Genomic DNA, 25,663 nt, shown 5'->3' on the forward strand with positions numbered 1-25,663 from the left:
ACTCAAAATAATGTCAAATCTCTCTCTGTGTCTGCCATTTAGAATACCCACAATAGTATAAATTACAGTCTGTTTTGCAGGAATCTGATGTTCTCAGTTGCTTCCCAAAGTGTGTAACCAAGAGGAAAGAGTGGAAGTTCCTCTGGAGTCGAGCACTCAGTATCTCATCATCTTCAGTTCCCAATTAACAGCAGGAAACCGGCTAACACCGAAGGTGGAAGCAAGGCTCCCCCGGCTAAATCAAGGAAGGGGCAGCTGGCTTTATGAAATGGGGCACAAGACCCAATCAGGGCACATAAATGGGGTGCAAAACCGGGCCAGGAGGACTGCTATGCAATGTTAGCGTGTATCGCCAGCCTACACGTGTAAATCCTGTACGTACAAATCCCTAACCCAGGGAAGGGGGAAAGCCTGCCAGCCCGAGGCGTGCACAGGGACCGGGGGGGCTCGGCGGGGCAGAGCCGGCGGCGAGCGGGGGTAGCGATGCCCCTCTGCGCCGGGGCTCCGGGGAGCCGGGGAAAGGGGGGAGATCGGGGACGGGCTGGGAGGCGGTGGGATGGGAAAGAGGAGAAAAGCGGGAGGGGAGGGAAGGGGGTAACGGGAGGAGAAGGGGAGGGGATAGCTGGGGTTGGGGGGGGGCTAGTGGAGATAATAAAGCCGGGGAGGAGGGCGAGCAAAGCTGGGGAGAGCCGGGAGAGCGAGGATGGGGCGGAGGGCGTGAGCGGGGCGGCGGGGAGCCCTGCCCGCCGGTGGAGCCCTGCCCGGTGGCGCGATGCTGCCCGGGTGGCGGCAGTGAGCGGGGAGCCGCCATGGGCTGCGGGGGCAGCAGGGCCGACGCCATCGAGCCCCGCTACTACGAGAGCTGGACGCGGGAGACCGAGTCCACCTGGCTGACCAACACCGACTCCGAGAGCCCGCCGCAGGAGGCCGGCAGCGCCGAGGCCGGTGGCCGGGAGCAGGGCGGCCCGCGCCCCGGTGAGTGGGGGTCCCGCCGCGGGTGGGGAAGGGGCAAGGCCGTAACACAGATGCATGTACTGAGTGTGTCTAGGTGTGCATATCCACCTACCTGTCCGCTTTACCTGCTTTTCGGAGACCGTCTTTTTCTACCCCCCACCAAGACATGCAGACGCCGAAGTCCGTGCTTAAACCCCCCGTGGGTTCGCCGCGGCAGCGCGGGGCGCCCGGAGCATCCCCCCGGCCCTGCCGGCCCCTCCGCGGGCGGCCCTCCGCGCCCCCGGCCTCCCCTCCAGCCAGCTCCCCCAGTACCTGCGGAGCTGCTCGCGGCGGTGCTTGGTTACGAGGGACAGCGTAGAAATGCCACCAACTACGTGACAACATCACCAGAAGGGGAGACAACTTGGTCTTTGAGGCTCTTGTTGCGGGATGCTCCTTTTTAGCGAAACAAGTCATTTCGGTTTAACAGAAGGAAGAGGGAGTGATATGCCAGCCTTCTTCCACGCTGCCACAAATTAGGATGATATATGAAAAAGAAAGCTGATCAGATGGTGGGCTGCACAGGAGCCGACCTACAAGTTTGAATTTCCCAGTTCTTGTCAGCGCAGTGCATGCTTCCTTGTGCACCCGCGTAGGTGCGTACTGTCCCTGCAGTAGGGACAGAGATGGGAAAGGGAATGAGGAGCTCTGACCTAATCTGGGGTTTAAAACATTTTCAGAATTATTATGTATTGCAGTGGTATCTAGAAATCTCCATCTAGGTCCAGAAATTCATCATGTGAGATGTTGTACCAACACAACATGAAAATGGTTGCTGCTCCGGATAGGTTATAATTTGCATGTAAAGCAGTAAATGCCTATAGGCAGCTTCAGAGGAAAAGAAGTAGCTTTGCAGACTTTTATAGCGAGCTACAAAGCACCAGGAGGAAATCATGAAAGTGCAGGAGTGAAAATTCACAAAGGTGGGCATCACAGGTCAACTGGAATAGGGAGATAATGACTCTGCGCTGACAGAAATACAACAGGGAGGGAGAAGAAAAGTCATCAAGGGTCTGTGTTGTACTCCTGAAGGGTAAAGAAACACTTTGTAGTAATCACATGTGAAATTATGAGAATGTGAAGGTGAGTTGGTATATGAAATGCTGTATTAAAAAAGATTATATAAGGAATTTAAAGAGGTCCAAGATGATACCAGCTGTTAAGCTTGAATGACAGGTGACAGTCTTGTCTCCAGCAATGAAGACACAGCACAGTGTTCCCTCAGTACCCATCCTTAGCATTATCTTAGCCATGTTTAAGTTGAGCTGGTGCCTAAACATCATACACAGAAGCCAGATAGCCTGAGACTTGATATTGAATAGGAGGTGATAAAGAAGTAGATCAGTAAGTTTTCTTCATAGAAACATGTGATAATTGAATTTATGTTTACAGATGAGACTACCAGAGATAAGGAGAAGAGGACAACACTCAAGTGCAATAGAGACTGATTAGGGTAAGAGAAACTCTTTACAAGAAAACTTTGCAGAAGAGATTAGAGAGGAAGGGAATGGGGAGAGGACAGACTAATAGGAGGAAAGGAAGGACTAGTAGGACTTCAGGAATGGTGAGACTCACCCTTCAACACAGCCATGGTGGCAGCAGCTTAAGGCACCCGAGGAATGCACATTGGTCCCAATTAGTGCCTTGAAAGTCATAAAGTACTTCATTGCGAGCTGTTGTAGGGTAAAGCTTGAGGTAGGAAAGGAATAAGAAGAGGTACTCCAGGGACTAGAAGCAGCACATTCGGTGAATTTACAGATGAAAGGGAGAGGAAGCAGCAATTGGAGGGGCAAATGAGGTCAAGTACGGGTTTGAGACATGAAGAGGAATACATGACTTCACTGTGAGAACTGAAAACTACCGAAGAGTGAGAGACAAAAGGGAAGAGTAAGGGAGGGGATAAGAGCAGGATGGGGGAGATGAGGAGATGGAGCCTGACATTGGCGTAAGTAGAGGTAGGAAACTTCTGTCACTGGGACATAGAAAGGGAGGAGGCAGGCAGGGAAGGGGGACCAGCCCAAGGCGGCTGGGGAGAAGAGGGTGAAGTCGTTCTTTGTCATTTTTTGCTTGGAATAAATTGGTGAAATTCTGTGAAGAGAGAGAATCAGAGGCAGGATGAAGGAAAGGTTTCAGGAAAAAGACAAAAGCAGTAAAAGGTGGCGGTGACTGTCAACACGTTTCAACTAAGTGGAAAAAACAGCACCAGACATTGGACATCAAAATGGAAAGAGGGGTAAATTGCTCAAGGATGAAAGAATATATGGTATACAGGATCAGCAAGCATATCAATGAGGAAAGGGTTAGTAACTACTGTATATTAATCTTAGTAATCTCATCCCACCCCAAAATTTCATTATACACATCTCTTTTTGTCAGCCAGCTTCTGTGCCTGATCTCATTGGAACTGTATGTATTTGTGTAGCCAAATGTTTGTATCTTTACTAAAGCATTTTGAAAGCTAAAATATTATTAAATTAAAAAGGAAGTCATCAGTTTTTTTTAATTTTCCCTTCACTTTCCTTTCTTCCTGTTTCAACTGATCCTTTCTTAGAATATTTGTTCACTTCCCTACTTGATTTGTTACATCCATTTTAATAAAGGGTATTGCAATCTCCCTATTTTTTACAGGAAGTCATATAGGACAATATCAGTTGTTATAATATAGCTAAAATAAGACAGACAACTTTTCCTAGGTTCACAGCAAGTCACTAACAGCCACGAATGTAGGCGGTAGCACCTGGTTGCAGAACACTGCTGAGGCTTTGACAATGCTGAACAGGGTAAATTGATACGGCTGAAGAGGGGTAGAAAAGTAAGAAATAACTTCATGAAGCACTGCGGGTGGTGAAACTGAAAGACATCTTCTAGAAGATAAGCGTACATACTGTTCATAGGGAGAGTGGCTTCCAGGATGGAGGAAAAAAGGAAAGACTCGCAGTGAGCTCATACAACAGTGCAGTTTCTCTTAAGAACATCCATTGCTATGTAAGCACAGAACTTTTCACAGGATTCAGCTACTGTGTAGGCTATAGCTGGGGAAAATAATAGACTACATTTCTGCTTAGTAACCGTTCCTTGATCCTTGCAACCCTTTGCACAAATTGCCTTCTCTTTTTGAGGGTCTGATTCAGCTAAGTGGAAGTGTTAGCACAAGTAATGACTTTCTGGGGAAGTAAGAATCTGCAGGAGCAGGCAAGTCCCCAGGGCAGTCACCATGGGTTACAAGCAAACCGCAAGGAAAAGGTTGAATTAACAAAAACTGCACAAAAACTGTCAAGTATTTTGGAACACATTTGCATACCCTGCTGTATTACATTGGGATAACTTGCTGATAAATATATGTGTGTGTGTGTGTAGGCTAGTAACTCGAGCTGCATAATTTCCTACCAGAAACCAATACTGTGAAAGTATATAGTATATATATCAACTATAACAAAATCTGTTGTTTGTTTGTTTTAAAGCAGGCTTTAAGTCATCTTATTTCTATTTCTTTCCATTTTTCAGTGGCCAAGTTAGCTGCTGTATTCAATTATTTTGTCTTTATTATACTCGAAAATGCCTCAGAGCGGATAAAGCAAGCATGTGGCCTCGTGGTCAGAGAGACCTCACAATCATGATTTAGCTCATGGGCTGCCAACTCCTTAGGACAGGATTTGTCCTTACTGTTTTCCAACAGTGACCAGCACAGTAAGACCACCCCAGTCTTGGCTGCAGATTGTTCCTGAAATGCAAATAAAACCAATTAATTTTTAAATGATGTAACAACCAAGTAAAAAATCATTCTCTTGCATCAGAACTGAAAAGCTGCATACTGATTGCCTCAGGACTCCTTGGTTCAGTGCCTCAACTAATAAAACATTTGTTTATTTTTTTTATCATTACCTGACTCACAGTATCGGCTAAGGCTTTAAAAACAATTGTTTTTTATTCTTTGTACTTTGCATTATTTCTATGGTAAAGCCTTTTCTCCTGAAGCATATTAAAGAAAAACATTATCCAGTTTTCCCACAGACTCAGCGGATGCACTTGGGAGGAAAACTTGCTCATGGCATCAGCAAGTGTTGCTGCAATCAGTGGTCTGTCAGGAATGGAATCTGCAATTTAGGATCGGTTCATTCCCTAGTGAAGACATTTGCAAAATAGCTATGAAATGGGAGTAGAATTGAGTCCTTTGTAAAATACATAAATAAAATCAGAGGAATTCAGGAGAAATTTTATCAGTATCTAGCAATCTGGCTGGCTAACAGTTTACCTTGCATAGAATCATAGAATGCTTTGGGTTGGAAGGGACCTTGAGAGATCATCGAGCCCAACTTGTCTTTAATACAGTTGTGCATTTATGAATAATTCTTGGCTTAAATGATTTGCTTATGCTGCTACTCTGCTATTTTGTGATCACTGACAAGTCTGGGAACTTTTATAGAGCAAGTTCATCTTTGCAGTTAGCCTCTGATCGAGACTCAGTATGCAGAACCCAGGGTTTCAGAGGTAACCTTTCATAGAGAAGTTTTTGAAAATTGCTTTTCCATCCTTTACAGTAGGAGTGGCTGGAAGCAGCCAAGAGCCAGGCTGTGTGAGCACCAGTTGCCATAACAACAGGAACTGGTGCTGGCTTGGACCAGAGCTGCAGTCATCTGCTCTTTCGTTTACCAGGTACACGTAAAGTTAAAAGCTTAACAGAAATGCATAAGCAAGCATCAGGTGGTAAATGAAGAACTTTGGTGCAGCCGATTCAGTTAAAAAATGTCGATGATACGTATTTGGCCCATCAAAACATACTAAGTGACCTCGCTCCACCACCTCTAGAAGTATTTTTAAATTAATTCTTTATTAATAAATATCAACTGCCATATAAAAAGGAAGAGTCCATAGCAAGCAAATTTTTTTTTTTAAAGTAGAAATAATTGATAGATGAGAAAATTTCTTCTATTATGAGCTTTCAGCTCGCTATTTTGTGAGATGTATTAGACTCAATTTCTGGAAAAACTTCAATCTTGTTTAATGGTAAGTGGTTAGTGACATTCAGGTACTGTGTGAAGCCTCCTGAAAGGTCCTGGTGTCTCAGCTGAGAGCAGCCACCCCATGCCTCTGCGGCAGGGGCTGGGCAGGGATCTCCAGCTGCCTGCTCCTTCCTTGGCAGCCTCTTCGATGCACTTTCTGCACTTTCTTGCACTATTTTCTCAAAGCACTGCAAAAGCTGTAAAAAAATAATAAAAAGTATTTTTAAATATACTATGGTAACTTTTCCACAAGGTCTCTTAGTCTCTGGTTAATTCCCATTTAGCTAATGGCCAACATTCTTGCTAAATCCCTCCTGCAGTCTAAAGCAGACCTACTAGGATTGATTGCCCAGAGTTTGCCCCAGTATAGTCATTTACCTGCGGATAAAATAAATTCACTAAAAATGCGATCTACACGAACACTTGAATTACATGAAAGGCTTTCCTAGCTGTCACAGTACCAGAAAGGAGAAAGGTTGTTGAGCATCAATAGAGATGACTTGCAGGCGAGATAATTTGGAACCTTCACTCTGGATAATTTTCTAGTGGAAAAAAAAATCCTTCTTGCAGCATTGAAATCTTTCATCAGAAAAATTTTCTTAGTTATTGAGAGCCAAAAGGTTGTCATTAACTACATGAAGTGCTGTTGCCCTCTGCCGCTGTGGTGGGGAGGAAGGATGGTGAGGGAGGAAGAGTCTCTGAAAGGGTCTGAGCAGGAACCAGAGCGGTGGTTTTTGGCAATGATAGGTCCTGCCTGCAGGATGCTCAGAAGGAAATTGCTCTGCAAAATCCTTCTTCTTGTGGAAAAAGCTCTTCTCCACCCCCCCTCCCGCCGCCGCCCCCCCCCCCCCCCCCCCCCCCTTTGTATCCTGATTCAGGACACTTTAAAGCTATTTTTTCTTTTCCTCAGGAATGATTTTAGACTTTCTGGCCAGTTCTAATCCTGTATTTTCCAGTTTAGGAATGTATAGTTCAAAACTAACACTTAAAAATGGAATTAGCTTTAACTGAAGACTCCTGCCAATCTCAAAGTAGAGGTGTAACGTATTTCATACAGGAAACACAGTTCAGAGTGCAACTTACCTCATTGCCCATGCATTAAAATTTCCAAGTTGAGTATATATTGCAGTAATCCAGCATTTAAGTGACAGAAGTCTGTCTTTTCTGTACCTGTAGTCAGGTATAGAAATGTATTTCTTAATAGAAACAGAACTGTTATCGCTAGTCCCACTTTTTTCTCAGGTATTCCTGCAGTTTAAAAATGAAATAAATTTATTGCAGTTAAAAAAATCTGAGATTCAAAGTCGGGTTTTATCTTAAATTGAAATACAGTAATAGTTAAGACTCAGAAACTGAATGATCAAAGCCATGAGTTTATTGTAAGGCTTTTTGTTTGACTCGCATAATGCAGCACTCTTTTCTAGATCACGTGGATAATATTTTGAAAACTGTGTGAATGCGTGCATTTCTGGGCAGTGGTTTTGCATGAAAAAAGTGGCTTGGTCCATTACTGTACGCAAATAACTAATGCGTTCCTATCCCAATTTTATTATCTGATGAGTACATGCATAATTACTTCCCTAGACCATCACACTGCCTTTTCTCTTGTTTAGGAAAAATACAGGTTAAAAGTAAAGCAAACAGATAGATGGGGGAGCAACATTTTACTGATTAGCATGGGCGGCTGTAGGCTGCGAGGCAGGATTTTCCATTTTAAGGTTTTCCTGAATCCACTGAGCCCCTCCAGATTGTTTCTGCATTGCTGCTTGCTTGACTGAGCTTTAAATTTTAAGCATCTGATGAAAAAGAAGTAATATTGAGCCTCTCATTCCTCCTGTAAGATCGTGGATTCAGGCTAGCCTTTTCAGATGGATGCTAGCTACTGAAGAGCAAAATAATCAGCCAATACCTCTGTTGATTGACTGGTTTTTTTATTTTTTTACCAGTTTCCTAGCAATGCATATGGTCATGTTTCTGTCTCTGTACGTTTCATCTGGATATTGTCTTCACGTTGCAACTGTCACTCTTGTAAACTGCTAGTATTTCCCAGGTGGGCCATCAGTACTGTTTTAAGCACTTGCTGTGTTAAAAGTATGAATTTCTGCCACTTGCATAAAGCTGGTGCCCAATTGCTTTCTGAGTGTTTAGCACTGACTGTGGAAAAGACGAAAAAAATTTCATGGCTTTATCTAGTAGATTGTTATGGCTGCTGACATTAGGTTTTAATGCAGCTACTGCCCTCATTTTAGGATGAATGCTAAACATGAGTGACAACTTTTTCACATACAGACAGCTTGAGCCAAGGCATTTTATGATTGCAGTCATACCATGAACCAATTAAGTCATCAGTATCCTTTCATATATTCATAGACTGTAAGGATGGAAATATCATCTGGCCATACAGACCACTAGTCCTTCCTGAATTAATTCCCATATGGAACATACCTTTGGGACGTTGAGACTTAACTGACAGCTTTCCAGTGGCCGACATTTCACCTAAGCCTTTGTAAATTAGGTCAGTAGCTAATCAGTCATTGTTAAAATACATGTCTAATGTCTTAGCTGGACCCGTTAGCTTCAATTTCCAGCTGCTGAACCTTGGTGAGCAAAACTGAAGAGTCATTTCAGCTCAAGTTTTATGTACATTTAGATGCTTTTCATAAGGACTTCTGTTTAGTCTGCCTAAATATTTTTGCTGCTCCTCAGTATGATTAATTGAAATGATACTATCTACTCATCGTAAAATTCCATGTATGATTAGCTAGGTAATGAGAACGATAATAATACTTCCAATTTCAGTGTTGGAAATTAGTCTAAAACATGAGTGATGTTTCTTTACCACATCCTGAAGGAACAGGAAAGAGCAGGTGAAGGAGAAGGAAGGACCATGTGAAGTCTTAAGGGCGCAGGAGCAGGCTGTCCCCGTGTGTCGTAAGACCAACTGGAGGGGAAATCGACCGGCCTGGCTGAATAGGGAGCTTTTGCGGGGACTCAGGGAAAAAAGGAGAGTCTACCGCCTTTGGCAGAAGGGGCGGGCAGCTCAGGAGGAGTACAGGGATCTTGTTAGGTCCTGCAGGGAGGAAATTAGAAAGGCAAAAGCCCAGCTAGAACTCAATCTGGCCAGTGCTGTAAAAGACAATAAAAAATGCTTTTATAAGTACATCAGCAATAAAAGGAGAGCCAAGGAGGATCTCCATTCTTTGCTGGATGTGGGGGGGAACATTGTCACCGAGGACAAGGAAAAGGCTGAAGTACTTAACGCCTTCTTTGCCTCTGTGTTCAACAGCCAGACCGGTCATCCCCAGGGTACTCAGGCCCTTGAGCAAGAGGATAGGGATAGGGACCAGAATGGAGCCCTCATAGTCCAGGAGGAAGCAGTTAATGACCTGCTATGCCACCTGGACGCTCACAAGTCTATGGGGCCGGATGGGATCCACCCAAGAGTACTGAGGGAGCTGGCAGAGGAGCTTGCCAAGCCACTTTCCATCATCTATCAACAGTCCTGGTTAACAGGGGAGGTCCCTGATGACTGGAGGCTTGCCAATGTGACGCCCATCTACAAGAAGGGCCGGAAGGAGGACCCGGGGAACTACAGGCCTGTCAGCCTGACCTCGGTGCCGGGGAAGATTATGGAGAGGTTCATCTTGAGCGAACTCCACAGGCAAGTACAGGTCAACCAGGGGATCAGGCCCAGCCAGCATGGGTTCACAAAAGGCAGGTCCTGCTTGACCAACCTGATCTCCTTCTATGACCTGGTGACCCGCCTGGTAGATGATGGAAAGGCTGTGGATGTCATCTACCTCGACTTTAGCAAAGCTTTTGACACCGTCTCGCATAATATCCTCCTCGGGAAGCTGGCAGCTCACGGCTTAGACAGGCATACTCTTCACTGGGTAAAGAACTGGTTGGGTGGCCGAGCCCAGAGAGTAGTGATAAATGGTGTTAAGTCCAGTTGGTGGCCGGTCACGAGCGGTGTTCCCCAGGGCTCTGTTTTAGGGCCAGTCTTGTTCAATATCTTTATCAATGATCTGGATGAGGGGATCGAGTGCACCCTCAGTAAGTTTGCAGACGACACCAAATTGGGTGGGAGTGTCGATCTGCTCGAGGGTAGGATGGCCCTGCAGAGGGACCTGGACAGGCTGGATCGATGGGCCGTGGCCAACTGTATGAGGTTCAACAAGGCCAAGTGCCGGGTCCTGCACTTCGGTCACAACAACCCCATGCAACGCTACAGGCTTGGGGAGGAGTGGCTGGAAAGCTGCCTGGCCGAAAAGGACCTGGGGGTGTTAGTAGATAGCCGGCTGAACATGAGCCAGCAGTGTGCCCAGGTGGCCAAGAAGGCCAACAGCATCCTGGCTTGTATCAGGAATGCTGTGGCCAGCAGGAGCAGGGAGGTGATTGTCCCCCTGTACTCGGCGCTGGTGAGGCCGCACCTGGAATACTGTGTCCAGTTTTGGGCCCCTCACTACAAGAAAGACATTGAGGTGCTGGAGCGTGTTCAGAGGCGGGCAACGAAGCTGGTGAAGGGTCTGGAGAACAAGTCTTATGAGGAGCGGCTGAGGGAACTGGGGTTGTTTAGCCTGGAGAAGAGGAGGCTGAGGGGAGACCTTATCACTCTCTACAACTACCTGAAAGGAGGTTGTAGTGAGGTGGGTGTTGGTCTCTTCTCCCAAGTAGCTAGCGATAGGACAAGAAGAAATGGGCTTAAGCTGCGCCAGGGGAGGTTTAGGTTGGAAATTAGGAAAAATTTCTTTACAGAAAGGGTGGTCAGGCATTGGAACAGGCTGCCCAGAGAGGTGGTGGAGTCACCATCCCTGGAGGCGTTTAAAAAACGGGTAGATGTGGCACTTCGGGATATGGTTTAGTCTGGTCTACCCTTGATTAGTCTAGAGTGGGCTTGGTAGTGTAGGTTAATGGTTGGACTGGATGATCTTAAAGGTCTTTTCCAACCTAGATGATTCTATGATTCTATGATTCTATGATTCTATGAATGTCTACGTGCTTTCCTGTAATGGGAACTTCTTCCTTTGTATTTTAAGGAAAGTGTCAGACAGGAGCTGAACCAAAAGCAAGCACCTTTGGAAAACAGGCCAACTTGACTTAGTTTGGACACCCATGATGTGAAATATTGTGCATGGAGGGTACCATTTTTAAGGTGAATTTTTCACGGGCAGTACTGAAACATAGCCTGTATCTTTGCATGTGGAGAAGCAGATCCCTGCACTGCCTATCATTCTAAAATGCAGTATTGTGAAAAGCACTTCAGAGGTTTGCTATTTGTATGTTAGTTTTTCACTTTGGAGGAATGAGTGATCTGTTTCCAGCACATGATGTGGCACTGGTAAATGGCTTAATCCATTCCATCTCGTGATCTTCCCAGGCATAAAATGCACTCAGCCTTCAATGTCTTCCAAAATGTTACCAATTCTTATTCCACAATATAGTGAAAATTCACTTCTTCTTTCCTGTTCCCATTACGCAAATTTGTATCTTCATCCATCAAACTCCGTTGTCTTTCTGCCATTAAGTCCTTTCCTAGCACCCTGATTACAATTCTTCCAAAGTTTACCTTTCCTATCTTTCCTTCATGGTCAGACCAATTCCCCCTTATTCTGCTTCTGGAGTCTATTTTTCGTGTAGTATCCTTTGTCTTCAGTTTTGACATGATCACATATTGTTAGAGAGTGTTGCATTGTGCTTTTTCTATTTGGAATAAATATAAATTTTATATTCACCTTTTATTTCATAGATCTGGTTGCAACACTGTTAAGTTTGTTTACAAGATAGTTGTACCATGATTCTGTACCATAATTAGAAATCAAAATATACCAATATGCAAAGATTTAGCATCTGCCTGTACCTGGGAAATTAAGCCATGTAAGGAATATCAAGGCTTGCAGCTTTCATGCTGCTCTTCTTGTATTCTACTTGTCTGCTAGAATCCTTGAATACTCTCTAGTAGAAATCTTCATATTATAGTAATAAATCTGATCAGACTTTCAGAGCTATTTATCATATGCTTATTTATGCATGTGAATGTCAAATTCCAGTTTTAAAATCTTTTAGAAATTCCTTTTATCGGACAAAGAGGAGCCTCTTGCCTCATTTCAAAATGGCAATGGTAAAAGAGGTTTTGAAATACAGAAATCTGTAGGACTCTTGTTTGGTTTGTGCTCAGAATTGAAGTGGCAAGAAATAGGAAAACAAGCAAACCTGCCAGCCAAAACTGTCGCAAAATGTAGTGCTTGGTCTCCCAGTTTTGCCAAGACTCCAATGCGCATAAAGTCATTTAAAAGCATTAAATGTATTCATCATAAGCCAGCTCTTTTTGTACCGAATTTGACATTTGATACCATAATCTTACAAAAGAACACAATTCCATAAGGCTCCTGAACGTGACAAAACCACGGTCAGATCAGAATCTAAGAGTCTGATTTGCCTTTTGCTATTAGCCATTATCCGAGCCCGTTGTCTTGCATAAATATAGAATTTCGTCTTATTTATCCCCTACTTCCCTTAGCACTGAAAGTAAAGCAGATACCTTCTACACAGAGAATGAAGAGCCTGTTCACGCTCCCAGGTGAGCCAAGTTCAATTAAGCATCCCATGGAAGTGGGGAGGAAGGCACGCAGCTCTGCCGTGCTTCCCCGCGCCTGTCGTAGGTGAGCCGCACGCCGGGGCACGGCTCAGCCCAGCCTGGTTCAAGTCGGCTTTGGAGGCACCTGCCGTGCGTGCGTGCGTGCGTGCGTGCGTTCGTCGAGGGCTCCATGTGAGGAGAACAGCTCTCCCTCCCCTGCCTGTTCCCCAGCCCCTGGGGGAAGCATTTCCGTGGCACCTCTAAAGAGAGACTCCACAGAATTTCGAAGGCTGATACCGAATGTGTAGAAGATGCAGACACGTTTGTTTTGTCTTGTTTTGTTTCACTGGCTAAAATTCACATCGCATTAGAGCTCAGATAAATCATTCTGGATTCTCTGAATGTCTGGGCGGTAAATGTATTGCATTATTGTATTTGCTGATTCAATAAATACAAAACATCGTTTCTGGTGACATTTTCCTGCTGCAGCAGGTCCTCCCACTGAAGATCTCAATCCTTCATCCTGCCTTAAAACCCACTCTCTGCTATGTCTGAATGTCTCTAAATTCTTTCTTGTTAGGGAAAAAAGCTATTGCAGATTTCCTGAGCATCTGGCCTCATCCCTGAGGCTACTGCTTTGGAGGAAATGACCTAAACTTGACTTTTGTCACAACCTCCACTCCATTCATTTTTGATAGGAGCCATTCTATGTTCTATTTATTCAGTAGAAGTACATACCAGCGCTCAGGCCAGCAGATGTGTAGTTTTCCCAGACATGAATAGTTTCAAATCAGGAAAACAGGTACAGAAAACAGGTGTTTTGGTGCTCTCTGTACTTATTATTACTCCGTAGCATTAAAAGCGAGAAACTCAGTGATGGCAGCAAATACGTATTTCCTCTGGAAGCAACTGCATGTTGTGATAACATTGTTAATTCTTCTTTACTGTGAGTTTTCTCAGAGTCCATTTTTACAGTGCAGTATCTTATTATGCAGACATTTTATAAAACAGCATCTTATGCATTATTCATGAGATAACAGACATGATAAATAAAAAAGAGTGTTGCTGAACCAGAAAATTGAACCTTACTGGTTTGTTCATAGTCAATTCCAAAGATACAAATTTAGCATACTAATCAACAACTAACCACTTTAGACAAATATGTGCTCGTTATTCAATAGCAGAGCATGTGACGGCACAGGGTCCACAGCACTGGGTCAGATCTATAGTGTATTTGGGTCAGAATTCATGTCCAATTTTGGCCACTACCTGCTGCTTTAAAATCAGGTAGGAGAATATCGTGGCAAGCACATGTGGAGTAATTTTCTCTACAAAGGTCTGATCCTTTTGGCTAAGATTAACTTCACCTCTGTATTACAAGGCTTCATACCCCTTCCAAATTTCTTGCCAGCATTAGCTATTGCAGCACTGCTGATTTTTGTTAGTCACAGGAATTTTCAGTTCATCTTGGATCTTACTAAGATACTGCTCTTTTGACAAGGTCTATGCAAAGAGATCCAGGCAGACCTACCTTCATGCCACCTGTGGTTTGAGAAGTTTCCTGTAGTCCTGACAATTAAGGGCTACCCCTAAGTGTTGCTATCTGGTTCCTTCTCCCATTCTTGATCATTAGAAAATATATATTAGCTTTCTAATATATAGATAAAGTCTAGAAAAAAGCCTTGAGGAAATCATGCCTTTATCTTTTGTCATGCACAAAATGGACCCCCCTAGATCTCTTTTTTCCCCCCTCTCTCTGTGCCAGTTGTTGATCCATGACACTATTTTGCTTTTTACTCCAGTTTTACTTTCACAGTCTAAATTAATTATGTCATTTCCCTCCTCTTCACATCATCTTTATTTCCATACTAAAATCTGATTAGAAGGAGTTAAATTTTAAGCGTGAAAATTTCCTCTCATGTTTATGGGATACTCTTGTAGAGGATCATTTGAATTCTTAGGTGTAACCAGGCTGTATGAAGAACTACAGCAGCATCTATGCATTCTTTATCCTTAGTTTTGTTATCACTAGTGCTGTCATTATAATACAAGAAATCAGAAATACAGGACCAATGGCTAAAATTTCCATTCCCTGTTTTACATTTTCTTTGACTTCTCTGTGATGAACATCCTATTTACTAAAATGATTCCTTTAAAATCTTTCTTAGACTGCTCCATTTAAATGGTTTTAAAGAGTTATAAAGTATCATTTAAGCATACTTTATTTTGAAGGGACATAAGCTTGCAAATCTGTGAGCAACTTTTTGGAGTACAATTTTAAGTATATATCTTCTAAAAACCAAAAAGTCTGAGGTATTAAGAACTTATGTACTTTAATATTATTAATAACTTGCTTTCAATATCTAGTGCTTACAGAAAAGAAATGTTGTGGGGATGGCCTTAGTATTATGTAATTAATTTTCTGGTGATATGTAAATGAATCCTATCTGTACATTATATCTTATTTTCACTTTTCACAGTTGTGGGATGCTGCTGCATGGGAATTTCTGAAAACTAATTCAAAATTTAAAAATTATTAGGATTGTAGACAAAAGAACACATGCTAGCACATATTAAGAGGTCTTGTAGAACATGGCAGGAGATGTGACTTGGTGACTTTTGCTCTTAGAGGAGTGAGGTGGACTCTGCCAGGTAGATCAGTGAGGCAGAGAGGGAGATGTTGAGAAAGAGAAATTATGGCATAAGTATGTTACAGCCAGCAGAGAAAAAAAGGGCATCACGGATGGATTTCTCTGAATGCATTGGTGAATGTGCATCAAATTTTCAAGTGTCATTTAGGAAGTGAAAGATGCCTTTGAACAGTACTGTTTGGTGCCTACAATTCTGTTATGAAGAAAACATCTGTTCTTTACAAAATGGTCGTGTCCTACCTGTGATTACTAAATGACTTACTTAATAGTCTGAAACACAAGGAATCGTGATGATAATAACTATGGTTAATTAATAAGGACAATTTAGAGAATTAAGGTAACAGAAGCATTGAAATGTTCAGAGCCTTCTAAAAACTAATTTTGATGTTTGCTTGGACACACTGAATTTTTGATTACGTTTACAGCAGAGAGAGTAGGAGGTTATCCCAGAAAGACTGGAAAAACTTGGTGTCCTACTGGCAGTCTGAATATTCAATGTTAGGATAAACTATTAATTATGAGTAGTAGCAGTTCTTGGAGAGCTAATTTTATTTATACTGTTTATATGAACTATTTAAAAATACCAGTGCCCTTATTTTTGTGTTAGTAGTGACAACTGTAATGTTCTAGTCTCTTTGTCCTCTTCTAGGAATTTATATTGCCTTTAATACGCCTGTTGTTCTTCACCTAAGATACGTATTTCAGACAGATTTGTTCTGTCTTGCTGGTCTTTATACTTGGATTGAGATACCTCTGATTTTAGACAGCTTTCTGTTCATTACATATTGCTATAACTGTACAACTGTTCTTACATGCCCCTCTTTTAGATTGTGGAACAGCTAAAACACACCCAGATATCCTAGGGAGCGATTTTTAGTTTTGATTTGTAAAATTCAATAATTACCGTTGATTTTGGTCCATACCCAGATTTTCCAAAACTTCTGTATTTTGGCAATTTTGAACAAAAGGCAGTGATTTAATGCCAGCATTTTAGTGGAAAAAAACTTGGGCAAAGTTGGTTTTTCAAAATCTATTCAAATTTTGAACGTGAAAATACACAAAACAAAAGATTATTTGAACTGCCATAATTTCATCTAAATCATCAGATTTTTAATGAAAGAGATTTTAGAAGTAAAGTTTCTTTGTATAGGTTATTTGTAATCAGTCAGTCACATCACATCTTACTCTGGGCTGGCAACTTCTGTAGAAGTCTTTGGGACACTGTTTTTCCTGTAAGACGACGGGAATCCTTGGTGAATCCAAGCTAAACAGGTGAAACAATTGCATGTCCCCTGACGCAGGGGTAGTTGGAAGCAATGTGAAGGTACCTCCAGAGGATTTAGCTAGCTCAGCAACACAACTTAATGAGAAGAACGAGTGTAGCTGGATGAGTGGGGTTTGGGTTTGTTTTGTTTTATCGGATAGCACACCAACCTAAGCTGCTTTCTGCTCCTTGTTCTGATTCCTGTGCTACCTCCCAAGTTGTGCCAGCCCGACTGCTTGCATCATCGGATGATAAATAAAGTCTAGGGATTGATTTCAGTTTAAAATAACCCTTTTTTCCCTGGTGCTGCTGAAAACAGCACTTGTCAAGCTGTAGCCTAAAGGATTTCTATGGGACTGGTAAAAAATGCAAGAGTTAGCTCGCCTGCACAGCCTAGCAAGCCAGTGAAAAGGAAGACGACAGTAAGCATTGCCATGGCAGAGCAAATTCTTTTAAGCATGTTTCTTGCTGGTATGATAGACTTGGGGCTGCTGCTTGGGTATTCCCCCCACATCCCTTGAGAGAATGCTCGTGTATGTGCTTTATAAATAAACCTGATTACATGCAATGAAATACCTGCCTCTTGTCACCCATTCCTCCCCATAATGGGAACAGCCTGGCAGTCCCCCAAACCCTGACTACCATTCCTGAGGGAAAGGTCACCATCACATTGGCGGGGGTTTGGTGATCACCCAGAAACTCAGGTTTTGGGAATGGAGCCATAAGAATATTCTAGGCTTGCCAGTTCATTTACAAATAAAATACATGGATTTGACAGAGCATTGTGATGGGATCTGCTGTTTTCCCTGGCCTCAGGAGGTCCACAGACTTTTGGCAGGGTTTCTCCTGGCAGAGAACATGAGAATGAAAACAACATTACTGAACCCGTTTGTTTAAATTTCTACTGAAGCTCTACAGTGAAAGACCAAGGAGGTTATTTACCAAACCCATGCTGTGAGGATGATATAAATGTCTCGAAAGTTAGCTTGGTTTAAACGACACTGAGGCAAGACCCTGAGCATTACCACCCTGCTAGCTTGCAAACTCTAGATTGTACAGAAGTAGAAAGTTAACTTTTCATTTTTGTGTACTGTGGCAAACCCCAAACAGCAATGCAAAAATATTTGTTATTTAAAAACCAAACATGTGTTCCTAATCTTTTCTTTAACATCATCTCTGTTTTGCAATCAGCATTTTGTGTTATATATCTAGTCTATAAAACAGGTGTCGCTTTATGAATTGCCAACAAATCTTGTGCGCTTACTTCCACTGCTCAGGCATTCTCACTGTAATTTCTGCTCAGCACTCAGACATAAAGAGCAAGTGATTGAAGCCTTTAAACCATTGCCCACTCTTTAAATCACCTGTTTGCCAATGAAAAAGAAATCTAAAAGTTTGTTAACTTCAGAATAGCAAACATATTTCAGAATAAAATAAAAAAGCTTTTTGCACTGCTGGGATAGGTGACCACTAGGTCACCCGTATAAAAATACAGTGGGATTGATTGTGGAAGGCTCAGATGCTGACACCTTGTTCATTTCTGACAAATATTGCAAAAAATGTCTCACCCCTGCAATGCAGGATGCAACAAGGATGCTGCAAACTGACAGAAGACAAAAAAATGAACCAAATATACCATTTTCAGGACTGAGATTTTCCATCATCCTCCAGAAATGGATTCAGGTAAGAAAAATCGTTCTGAGAGAGACCAAAAGATGCAACACAGTCTGATACATGAACAATTGTGCTTAAACAAAGTGGCTTTTCAGCTGACAGCTACTTCCCCAGATGACTAACCTAGAGGCCAGATGGCCAAAGGGACACGTGGTGGAAAGTAATTTAGTAGGATGACTCTGCAGAAGGAAAAACTCATAATTCGTATATGTTTGAAACTTCCAAGATTCAATTAATGGAATTAGTATGTAATGCCTAGAGCATTTTGCCTGTTCAAAGCTGTGCTGAAGCTTGTTCTCACAGCTCCACTGCAAGGCGAAGCAGTGGACTACCGCGTGACTCCTGACTCACACATGGCTAATTGCCTCCCCATCTCCCTTCCTGACAATTGATTTTGTCTATGGTATCAATCAGTCTGTGCCACTTACTGTTCCACACCGAGTCATTTTTCTGCCTCTCATCTTGCACAGTGGAGTGGTAGGAAAAGATAAGACCTAAAATACAAGTGGGTATGGACTTTCGGGAGATGCAGGAGAGGTGAGGTTTACTCTTGTCTTATGGGAAGCTGTCCGTAGATTTAGATGGGAGAACGACATTAGGTTTTATATCTAGCAGAAAAGGCAGCTTCCAAAGACTGAGGTATTTTTTAGGTTTTTTTAATAGACTATAATGTAATATTTTCAAGTTCCAACTCAAGTTTTTTTTTTCTGTGAAAAAGTAGATGATTTAGCACTGTTCTTTGTGACCACCATTACAAGTTAAACTGTCTTACGAAAACTCTAACACCATCTTCTGACAGCTCAGGGAAATGCAGTGACTCGTTTGTATCCAGACTTCTTAAGTCTTACCCAGGTTTAGGTGTTCTCAATATCAAGACTTTGATATTTGGTAGAAGCTCTATTGATTTCAGTCATGGCCTTTGCAAGCTGCTACTTCTGTTGCTTTCTACTGATAAAGCAGCTTTTCTTACAGATTTCTGGGAAAGAATTCAGGACTTTGCTTCCTTTTTAATACCAGTAATACTGTGCTTGAATTCCCACCTGACTCATGGCAGAAGGTTTTGATGACACAATGCACACCAAGTAGCAATGAATTGTCATTGCTTTTCCTCATATTTATTTTTCCCTTCATATCTGTGACTCCTTGCTTCTTCCTCCAGTTTTGATACCTGGATTGCCAGTTAGTAAATCTGTTGGGTTTTTTTATTTGAACATAAATCTTGTTATAAATGAGCTTTGCCAAGAGTAAAATTGAAAGCTACAGTCATGCATCCCACTTGCTCTTTGTAGTTCGATTTGAGACCCAGTGTTGCAACCAGATGTTCAGTCCTCTGCACTCACTATAAATGACAACGGATTTTTGTTAATGCAACAAGATGAGAAAATTCTTTTAGGCTGGCCAATATCATATTGTAGAATGCATACCTTATCCACAGAGCTGGAGCAGAAAGCAAATTAATAATTTGATTACTGATAGTCAAAACTGTATGAAATATACTTTTCCTGAATTTCTTTCCTCAACTTCTGATTTAAAAAAATGTTCAAGGCCATAAATGGAGCAATCTCTCCATCCATATCAGTCTCATCTGTCATGCTTGCATCTAACCCCTTCATTTACCAGAACTGAGACAGATTTAAGGGGACTCCCTCTGGGTCCTTAGTTAATCCAGGGTCATGAAAGCAGCTGTGTGTTTGGAGAAGCCAATGGAGATCTGCAGGTGACCAAAAGGCTACTGATATGTACTCATTAACCAGTTTTCCACATTTTGTGAGCCAGTGTTTCAAAGAGCAGTGGACTATAGGAGAAAGGCCAAATAATGGAAAGTGTGAGGATAAAGTGGAGAAATAGAGGGAAGGCAGAGCTGCAGTTATAAACTACTCCTCAGTATTAATTCCCCAATTTCATGTGTCCCTACTAGGTGTTCTGGAGGATGGAAAATCAGCTCAGGCAGGTGTAACTACAGCATCAGCCACAGCTGGAACACTGAACACCGAGAAGAGGAACAACAGTGGTCCTCAGTGTGTGAACCCCATGGTCCGTGGTGCGGGAGCTACGATGCAGAGACAGAACGGCTTCAGAGCAGCAGAGGTAAGAGTAAAATTACATTCCCTGATGCTCAGCACTAGCTTCAACCAGGTCAAACTTATTTGTATGACAGTCTTCCTCGCTGCAGTCAAACTGTATTTAATGCCTTGGGATAAGAGGAAAATGGCTGCACCACAGCCACAGCATGACTGAGCCTAGTACCTCTGACAACACTTCACGCCTGAATGGCCACAAAATTGATGTTTTATTCAGCAATTGGAGTAACACACACACTTGTTACAGCAAAAAAACCCCACACTTATTTTTTTTTAGCTCAGTCTATGCATGTGGCATGTGTTGTACAAACTGTTTAATTATCTGAAAGGGAATGTTTTTCCTTAATTGCTGCTTTTTTAAAATTATGTGCACTGCACAAACTCTGGTTCATTCAAGGCTGGATGCGAAGCCTGAAAAAGTCAATAGGACTCTTTTCAATAACTTCAGTAGGCTTTGGATCAGATCCTCCCCTCTTCTTCCCCTCACCTACTGTATACTTTGCAGAAGGATCATCCAGTGTAACAACAATGTTCGAACACCCAAGGTTTGGGGCTAGACCAAAATTCTCCTGTTCTAGCTGCCTACCTGCCTGTAGCCCACAGGTTTCCACCCACTGCCCTGTTTGTGTAGCACCTGCTGAGCTGCTGCAGATCCAAACCCTACAGCTGGTTTACCATTTCCTCGGTTTCTTGGATGGGAAGACCTCTCAGCATGGTGTGTGGTGGAACCGCTACACCCACCCCATAAGAAGCTGTCCCCTCTTGGGAATCACATTCTTGAGAGAGGCAAATTTAAACCCAGGGGGACTGAGCAAATGAAAAGGGGAATTTGGATTGAACTGCACTTTGCATTTGCTAACAAACAGCACATTGGTTCATGTATGTTTATTTTATACCTTCGCTGTATTATCTTTTGTACTGCTGTAGTACAGAAATAATCCCTGGTGACATGGATCCTGCTGTATCTTTCCATGAGATGCCACAGCTCCAGATGTATAGGGACATATTCTGCAGCAACATGACATCTAGAGCCATGGGTTTGCTGTAAATGAAAACCATAAATGCCTGTCATAGGCACTAGCCCACACAGAAAAATGAATGGGTCAGGTTGGATATGGTTGAACACAACTAACATAATTATTAATCCAGTTTGAAAAAGACTTGGCCACACTTGAGACTTATAGTGTATACCTGACATATTGTTGGAGAAAATTGTTTGTCTAATTTTGTAAGTGACTGAAAAATTACTTCTGTATTTAAACTTACTAGGAAGTATGGGCAAATTCCCACAACATATTAATAACGTGAGTGTTGTCTGTAATGGGACTAGTCAGTGAAGTGTGGGTTCCTGACCTGGGACCCTATGGCTTTGAATGTATCCTCCTGCCTTTTTCTAGCTAAGATATATTCAGTAATATATATCTGTACTGTTGCAACCCAGTGCAAAGAACATTTCTGATGATAAGTAGGGCATTTACATTTTTCTATGTATCTAATGCAGGTGTCTAAGAAAGGAAGGTAATTTGTCTAAACTTCTTATAGTCAAAAAAGAAACATATTTTCCTACAGTGAAAGTGTAGTATCTAAGTTAGGCTCCAGCTCTTGTTTGCCATTCTGAAGCTCTGTTTCTCCACTGACTGTTTAGGGAAGTATAAGATGAGTAGGTTTCCAATTTGGGCACCTAAAGTGTAGAAGCCTAGAGTAGAGAATGTGACTGTCCCCCTCCCCCCAACTCAAAATGTGGCCATTTTATTCATTTGAGTATTCACATTGACTACAGTTTTTCTTTTACCTTTACATGCTGTAGAATACAACGCGATGCAACACCCACTGCTCTCAGGAGATGGGTTCTGCCATCGGCCTGTGGGGCAGAAGGGGGTAAACTGCTCTACTTCTCTGTTTCTCATTTTCTCAGGCATCAAGCTCTAAAGCACCCTCCTGCCTTACCCCTACCATCGGTTATGTGACAGGGTACAGTTAGTGGTGTCGAAAGGGAAAGGGTTTGACATGGGCTGCGGCTGGGAAATTTTAGTATCCTCTCATGAGGGTCACGTCAAAACAACTTGGAAGGAAAATACGTTGAAGATGAAGGGAGTCCTAATACCAATGGAGGCAATATAATGGTCAAGTACCCCAAAAGCAAAGGTGGTATCCAGATTATGTCACTGACTGACAATTACCTGGTATGATTTTCATGATATGTGTAGTCTTCGGAGAGTCCTTGTGTGAACAGGAGCACTGGGGGAGTAGATAGCAAAGGAGCAGATGTATTCAGGCTGCAGAAATGTGCACTAATACACACCAGCAAATAAACACCAGTTTTTGCTCTCAGATAAATATGTACCTTCCACTCATGTCAGTAGAAATTTAGCAGACGTTATTGCACCTGGCATTATTGCCATGTAAATGATGCCTAATTTACCTGGCATTCTTTGCACTTACAAGGTGTCCCATGAAACACTGGAAACGCAATAATCAAACCCACCTAACTCAGCTCTGTGTCTCTATCAGCCCAGTTCTGAGTGTGCTTTGCTAGACCTATCCAGTTTACTGCGCAGTATAGTGCGTTGCTTATAGCAACAAGCAGACAGAGTAGGTGATGGAGAAGGATAAATTTAAATTAGGGATGCACCTGCATGCCTCAGACAGTCTGACTTTTTTGAATATTTGGAAATAATCTGATAAAGCTCTGAAAGGTATATATTGTACTTGGGTCTTACATGCAGGCAGAACTAAGTGTTATTTTGAAACTGTATTTTCACTTAAGAAACATAAAATAGAGAAAATTCTGCCTCAGGCTAGTCACACTCAACTCCCAGTGACATCGAAAGGAACCTCTAATTTCCATTTCTGGATTGAAACTAGATTTATTTGCTCCGCTTTTAAAATACGCACGTGCAGAGATGCTAATGATAGCCAAGAGGGTTGATCCAAAGCCTACTGGCCTCCACAGCCTTTATAGCAGTTATAAAAGATTGCATCCATGCTGAATGAGAAAGTTGCTCCACCTCACAGTACTGTGTGAAGAATGCTGGAGTCTTTCTGTTTATTAAGTAGAACTGTTTTCATAAATTAGGAGGTAATTGTCAATGACTCTTTGTGCTGTCAGTGTGGAACTCACTGTAGTGTTTAAAACTTTCACAGAGTAAATGGGACACACAGAAAATGTCCACAAAAGAAGTCACCATTACTGTTACAAAAAGCATCAGACAAAGCGACAGAAGGAAAACAAAGAATTGTGTCAATTAACAAAGCAAAGCACAAGTAAGGATGGACCTAACAATGCTTCGCTGCACTTTAAATGTGAAGATATGAAGAACTCCAGATGTTCCATGTTGAATACAGCAGGCAGCTGATGCTGAGTGCCTTCACAAACATGTCTTGTAGAAACCAGCTGCAGACACTGTAGGACGTTCAGATGTCATTTGTTTAAAGCAGCGGCACTGCGCAGACATGCGCCAAAATTCATGCCATTTGGTTTTTGCTAAGCCCTATGTTATCTCCTTGTGTATGTCTTGTTCTGCATTGCTATTAGGATGAGGCTGGATGAAGAGAGATACAGTTCATTGCAATTTAAAACAGGAAATGAACAATGAATCCACATTTTCAGTCGTAAGGGTTTCGAGAGCGTACAATCAAACCCATGGAGTTCATTTAAAGAGCTCGCTTTCATAAAACTCAAACCCAGAGATCTCAGAAAACGACAGATAGGTGGCTTCCATTCAATTTCTTTTAAACTATATATATCAGTTATATATAGTTAACTCATATAGCAACCCTTTTATATTTTAATCTTTTAATTACTTAGTTTTAATTTCTTTTCTGTATTGACAGAATTTAGGTCTTAAAACCAGTAACTTGCATATTGATCAGCATTACTTGAAGCTCCTAGTCTTAGCTGGCAGGTAGGGTTCAGGCTACTTCGTTATTTCATACATGCCCCTTTAATTGTGTTGAGGCCCAGACTGACTTGGAAAAAAGTGATGACTAACATTACATGAAAATAACCATAATTCTTAAACCAATATTCTAATGACAGCTCCAAAAATTGACTTTATTTGATCAGATATAGTTGATTTGCTGTGCAGAACGTACTTAATTGCATTATAAGCATCCTGCATCATAGTACTCCATGCTTATCATACATATACAGCTAAAAGGAATATAAATATTCAGTGTAGTAAAGACCAGGAATTAATTCAACATATTACTTCTTGATATAGAACTAATAATATATATATTCTCTGTGAGTTTGTACGTTTATGAAGATAAAAGAGGTAAATTTGTTGTCTCCCCCATCAGGCATATATGAGTATCCTTAGAAGGCCATTTAAAATAACCATTCAAAAGTTGTTCATAACAAACAGATGGCATTGGGAAGAAAATCCATATATGAACTGCAAGAAGTCCTTTTTACACATAGGCAAATAAGTATAAACAGAATTGTGGGATTGAATCCTAATTTATTCCATATTAGGATCATTTTAATAACTTGCTGCTAGGTGTGTGACTACTTAATACTTTCCTTGGAGTACAAGAAGTCTATGCAATAGGGAACTGTTTACTAATTATTCCAACACAAAGGCAAACTGAAATCCAGAGTCAGTGCAAGATTTTTGCATACAATAGCATATATGTAAGAAATATTTATTTTTAGATGTCCTAAAAAGGGGCAAAGAACTTGTGCTAAGCTTTCTGGAGGTCAGTGCATTATTTGGTAAGTGATCTTGTGCTGCGCATTTACACAGAGAACTAAAAAATATTGAAAATAGTGCTGTACGGGTAAGACAACAGCAGCCTGTGTATGTCCTTCCAACTTGTGGCTCTCTGCCAACTTGCTGGCAACATGATAGGATAGGAAGGGACTTGACTCGCTTTAACAACGAACAGTGGCTGTAGCAGCTCAGCAATATTAATTTAGAAATGGATAGCCATTGTTAGTGGCCGTGTACTGACCTAATTGAAAGCATGTGTAGAGGATTCTGCATTATTTGTGTAGAACAGAAGATGAACCATTTCAGATCTGTGCCAGACTTGTAACCCACTTCTGTTTCAAATTATTTACTGGCAGAGAGAGTGCAGTATAAACCCATATGATGCAGGAAAGCTACAGAAAGCGACTAATAATGCTGGTGTGTGAAAGGGTAGAGGGGATTTTGAAGGAAGGCAAAAGGGAAAGTTCATTGTGTAAGAAGCTGTTCCACAGATAGTTGCCTTGGGTGGACACCACGTTAGAGTGAGTAGATGCAAGTACAAAGGAGTCCTGGCAGTGAGATTATTTACTAACAGAAATTATTTTGTAATGATCTGCTGACCAGATTTATCTCATGGCTTGGGTCACACAACAGAAGCAAGCCGGCAATGCTGCATAGCGCATTGCTATGAGAAACAGCCCTAGCTGCATGTCAGCAGTCAGCAAGGAG

At 42.0% G+C, this 25,663-nt stretch overlaps 1 protein-coding gene across 1 annotated transcript; it reads left to right on the forward strand.

The window, feature by feature from the left end:
- Positions 1 to 809: 809 nt before the first annotated feature.
- Positions 810 to 23,489, forward strand: BAALC (BAALC binder of MAP3K1 and KLF4). Its single transcript, XM_075706402.1, has 3 exons — positions 810 to 975; positions 20,078 to 20,247; positions 23,385 to 23,489. Exons 1-3 carry the CDS (start codon positions 810 to 812, stop codon positions 23,487 to 23,489), a joined length of 441 nt encoding a protein of 146 aa, XP_075562517.1.
- Positions 23,490 to 25,663: the final 2,174 nt, after the last annotated feature.

Source organism: Pelecanus crispus, chromosome 2 (genome assembly GCF_030463565.1).
Source record: "Pelecanus crispus isolate bPelCri1 chromosome 2, bPelCri1.pri, whole genome shotgun sequence".
Lineage (NCBI taxonomy): Eukaryota > Metazoa > Chordata > Aves > Pelecaniformes > Pelecanidae > Pelecanus > Pelecanus crispus.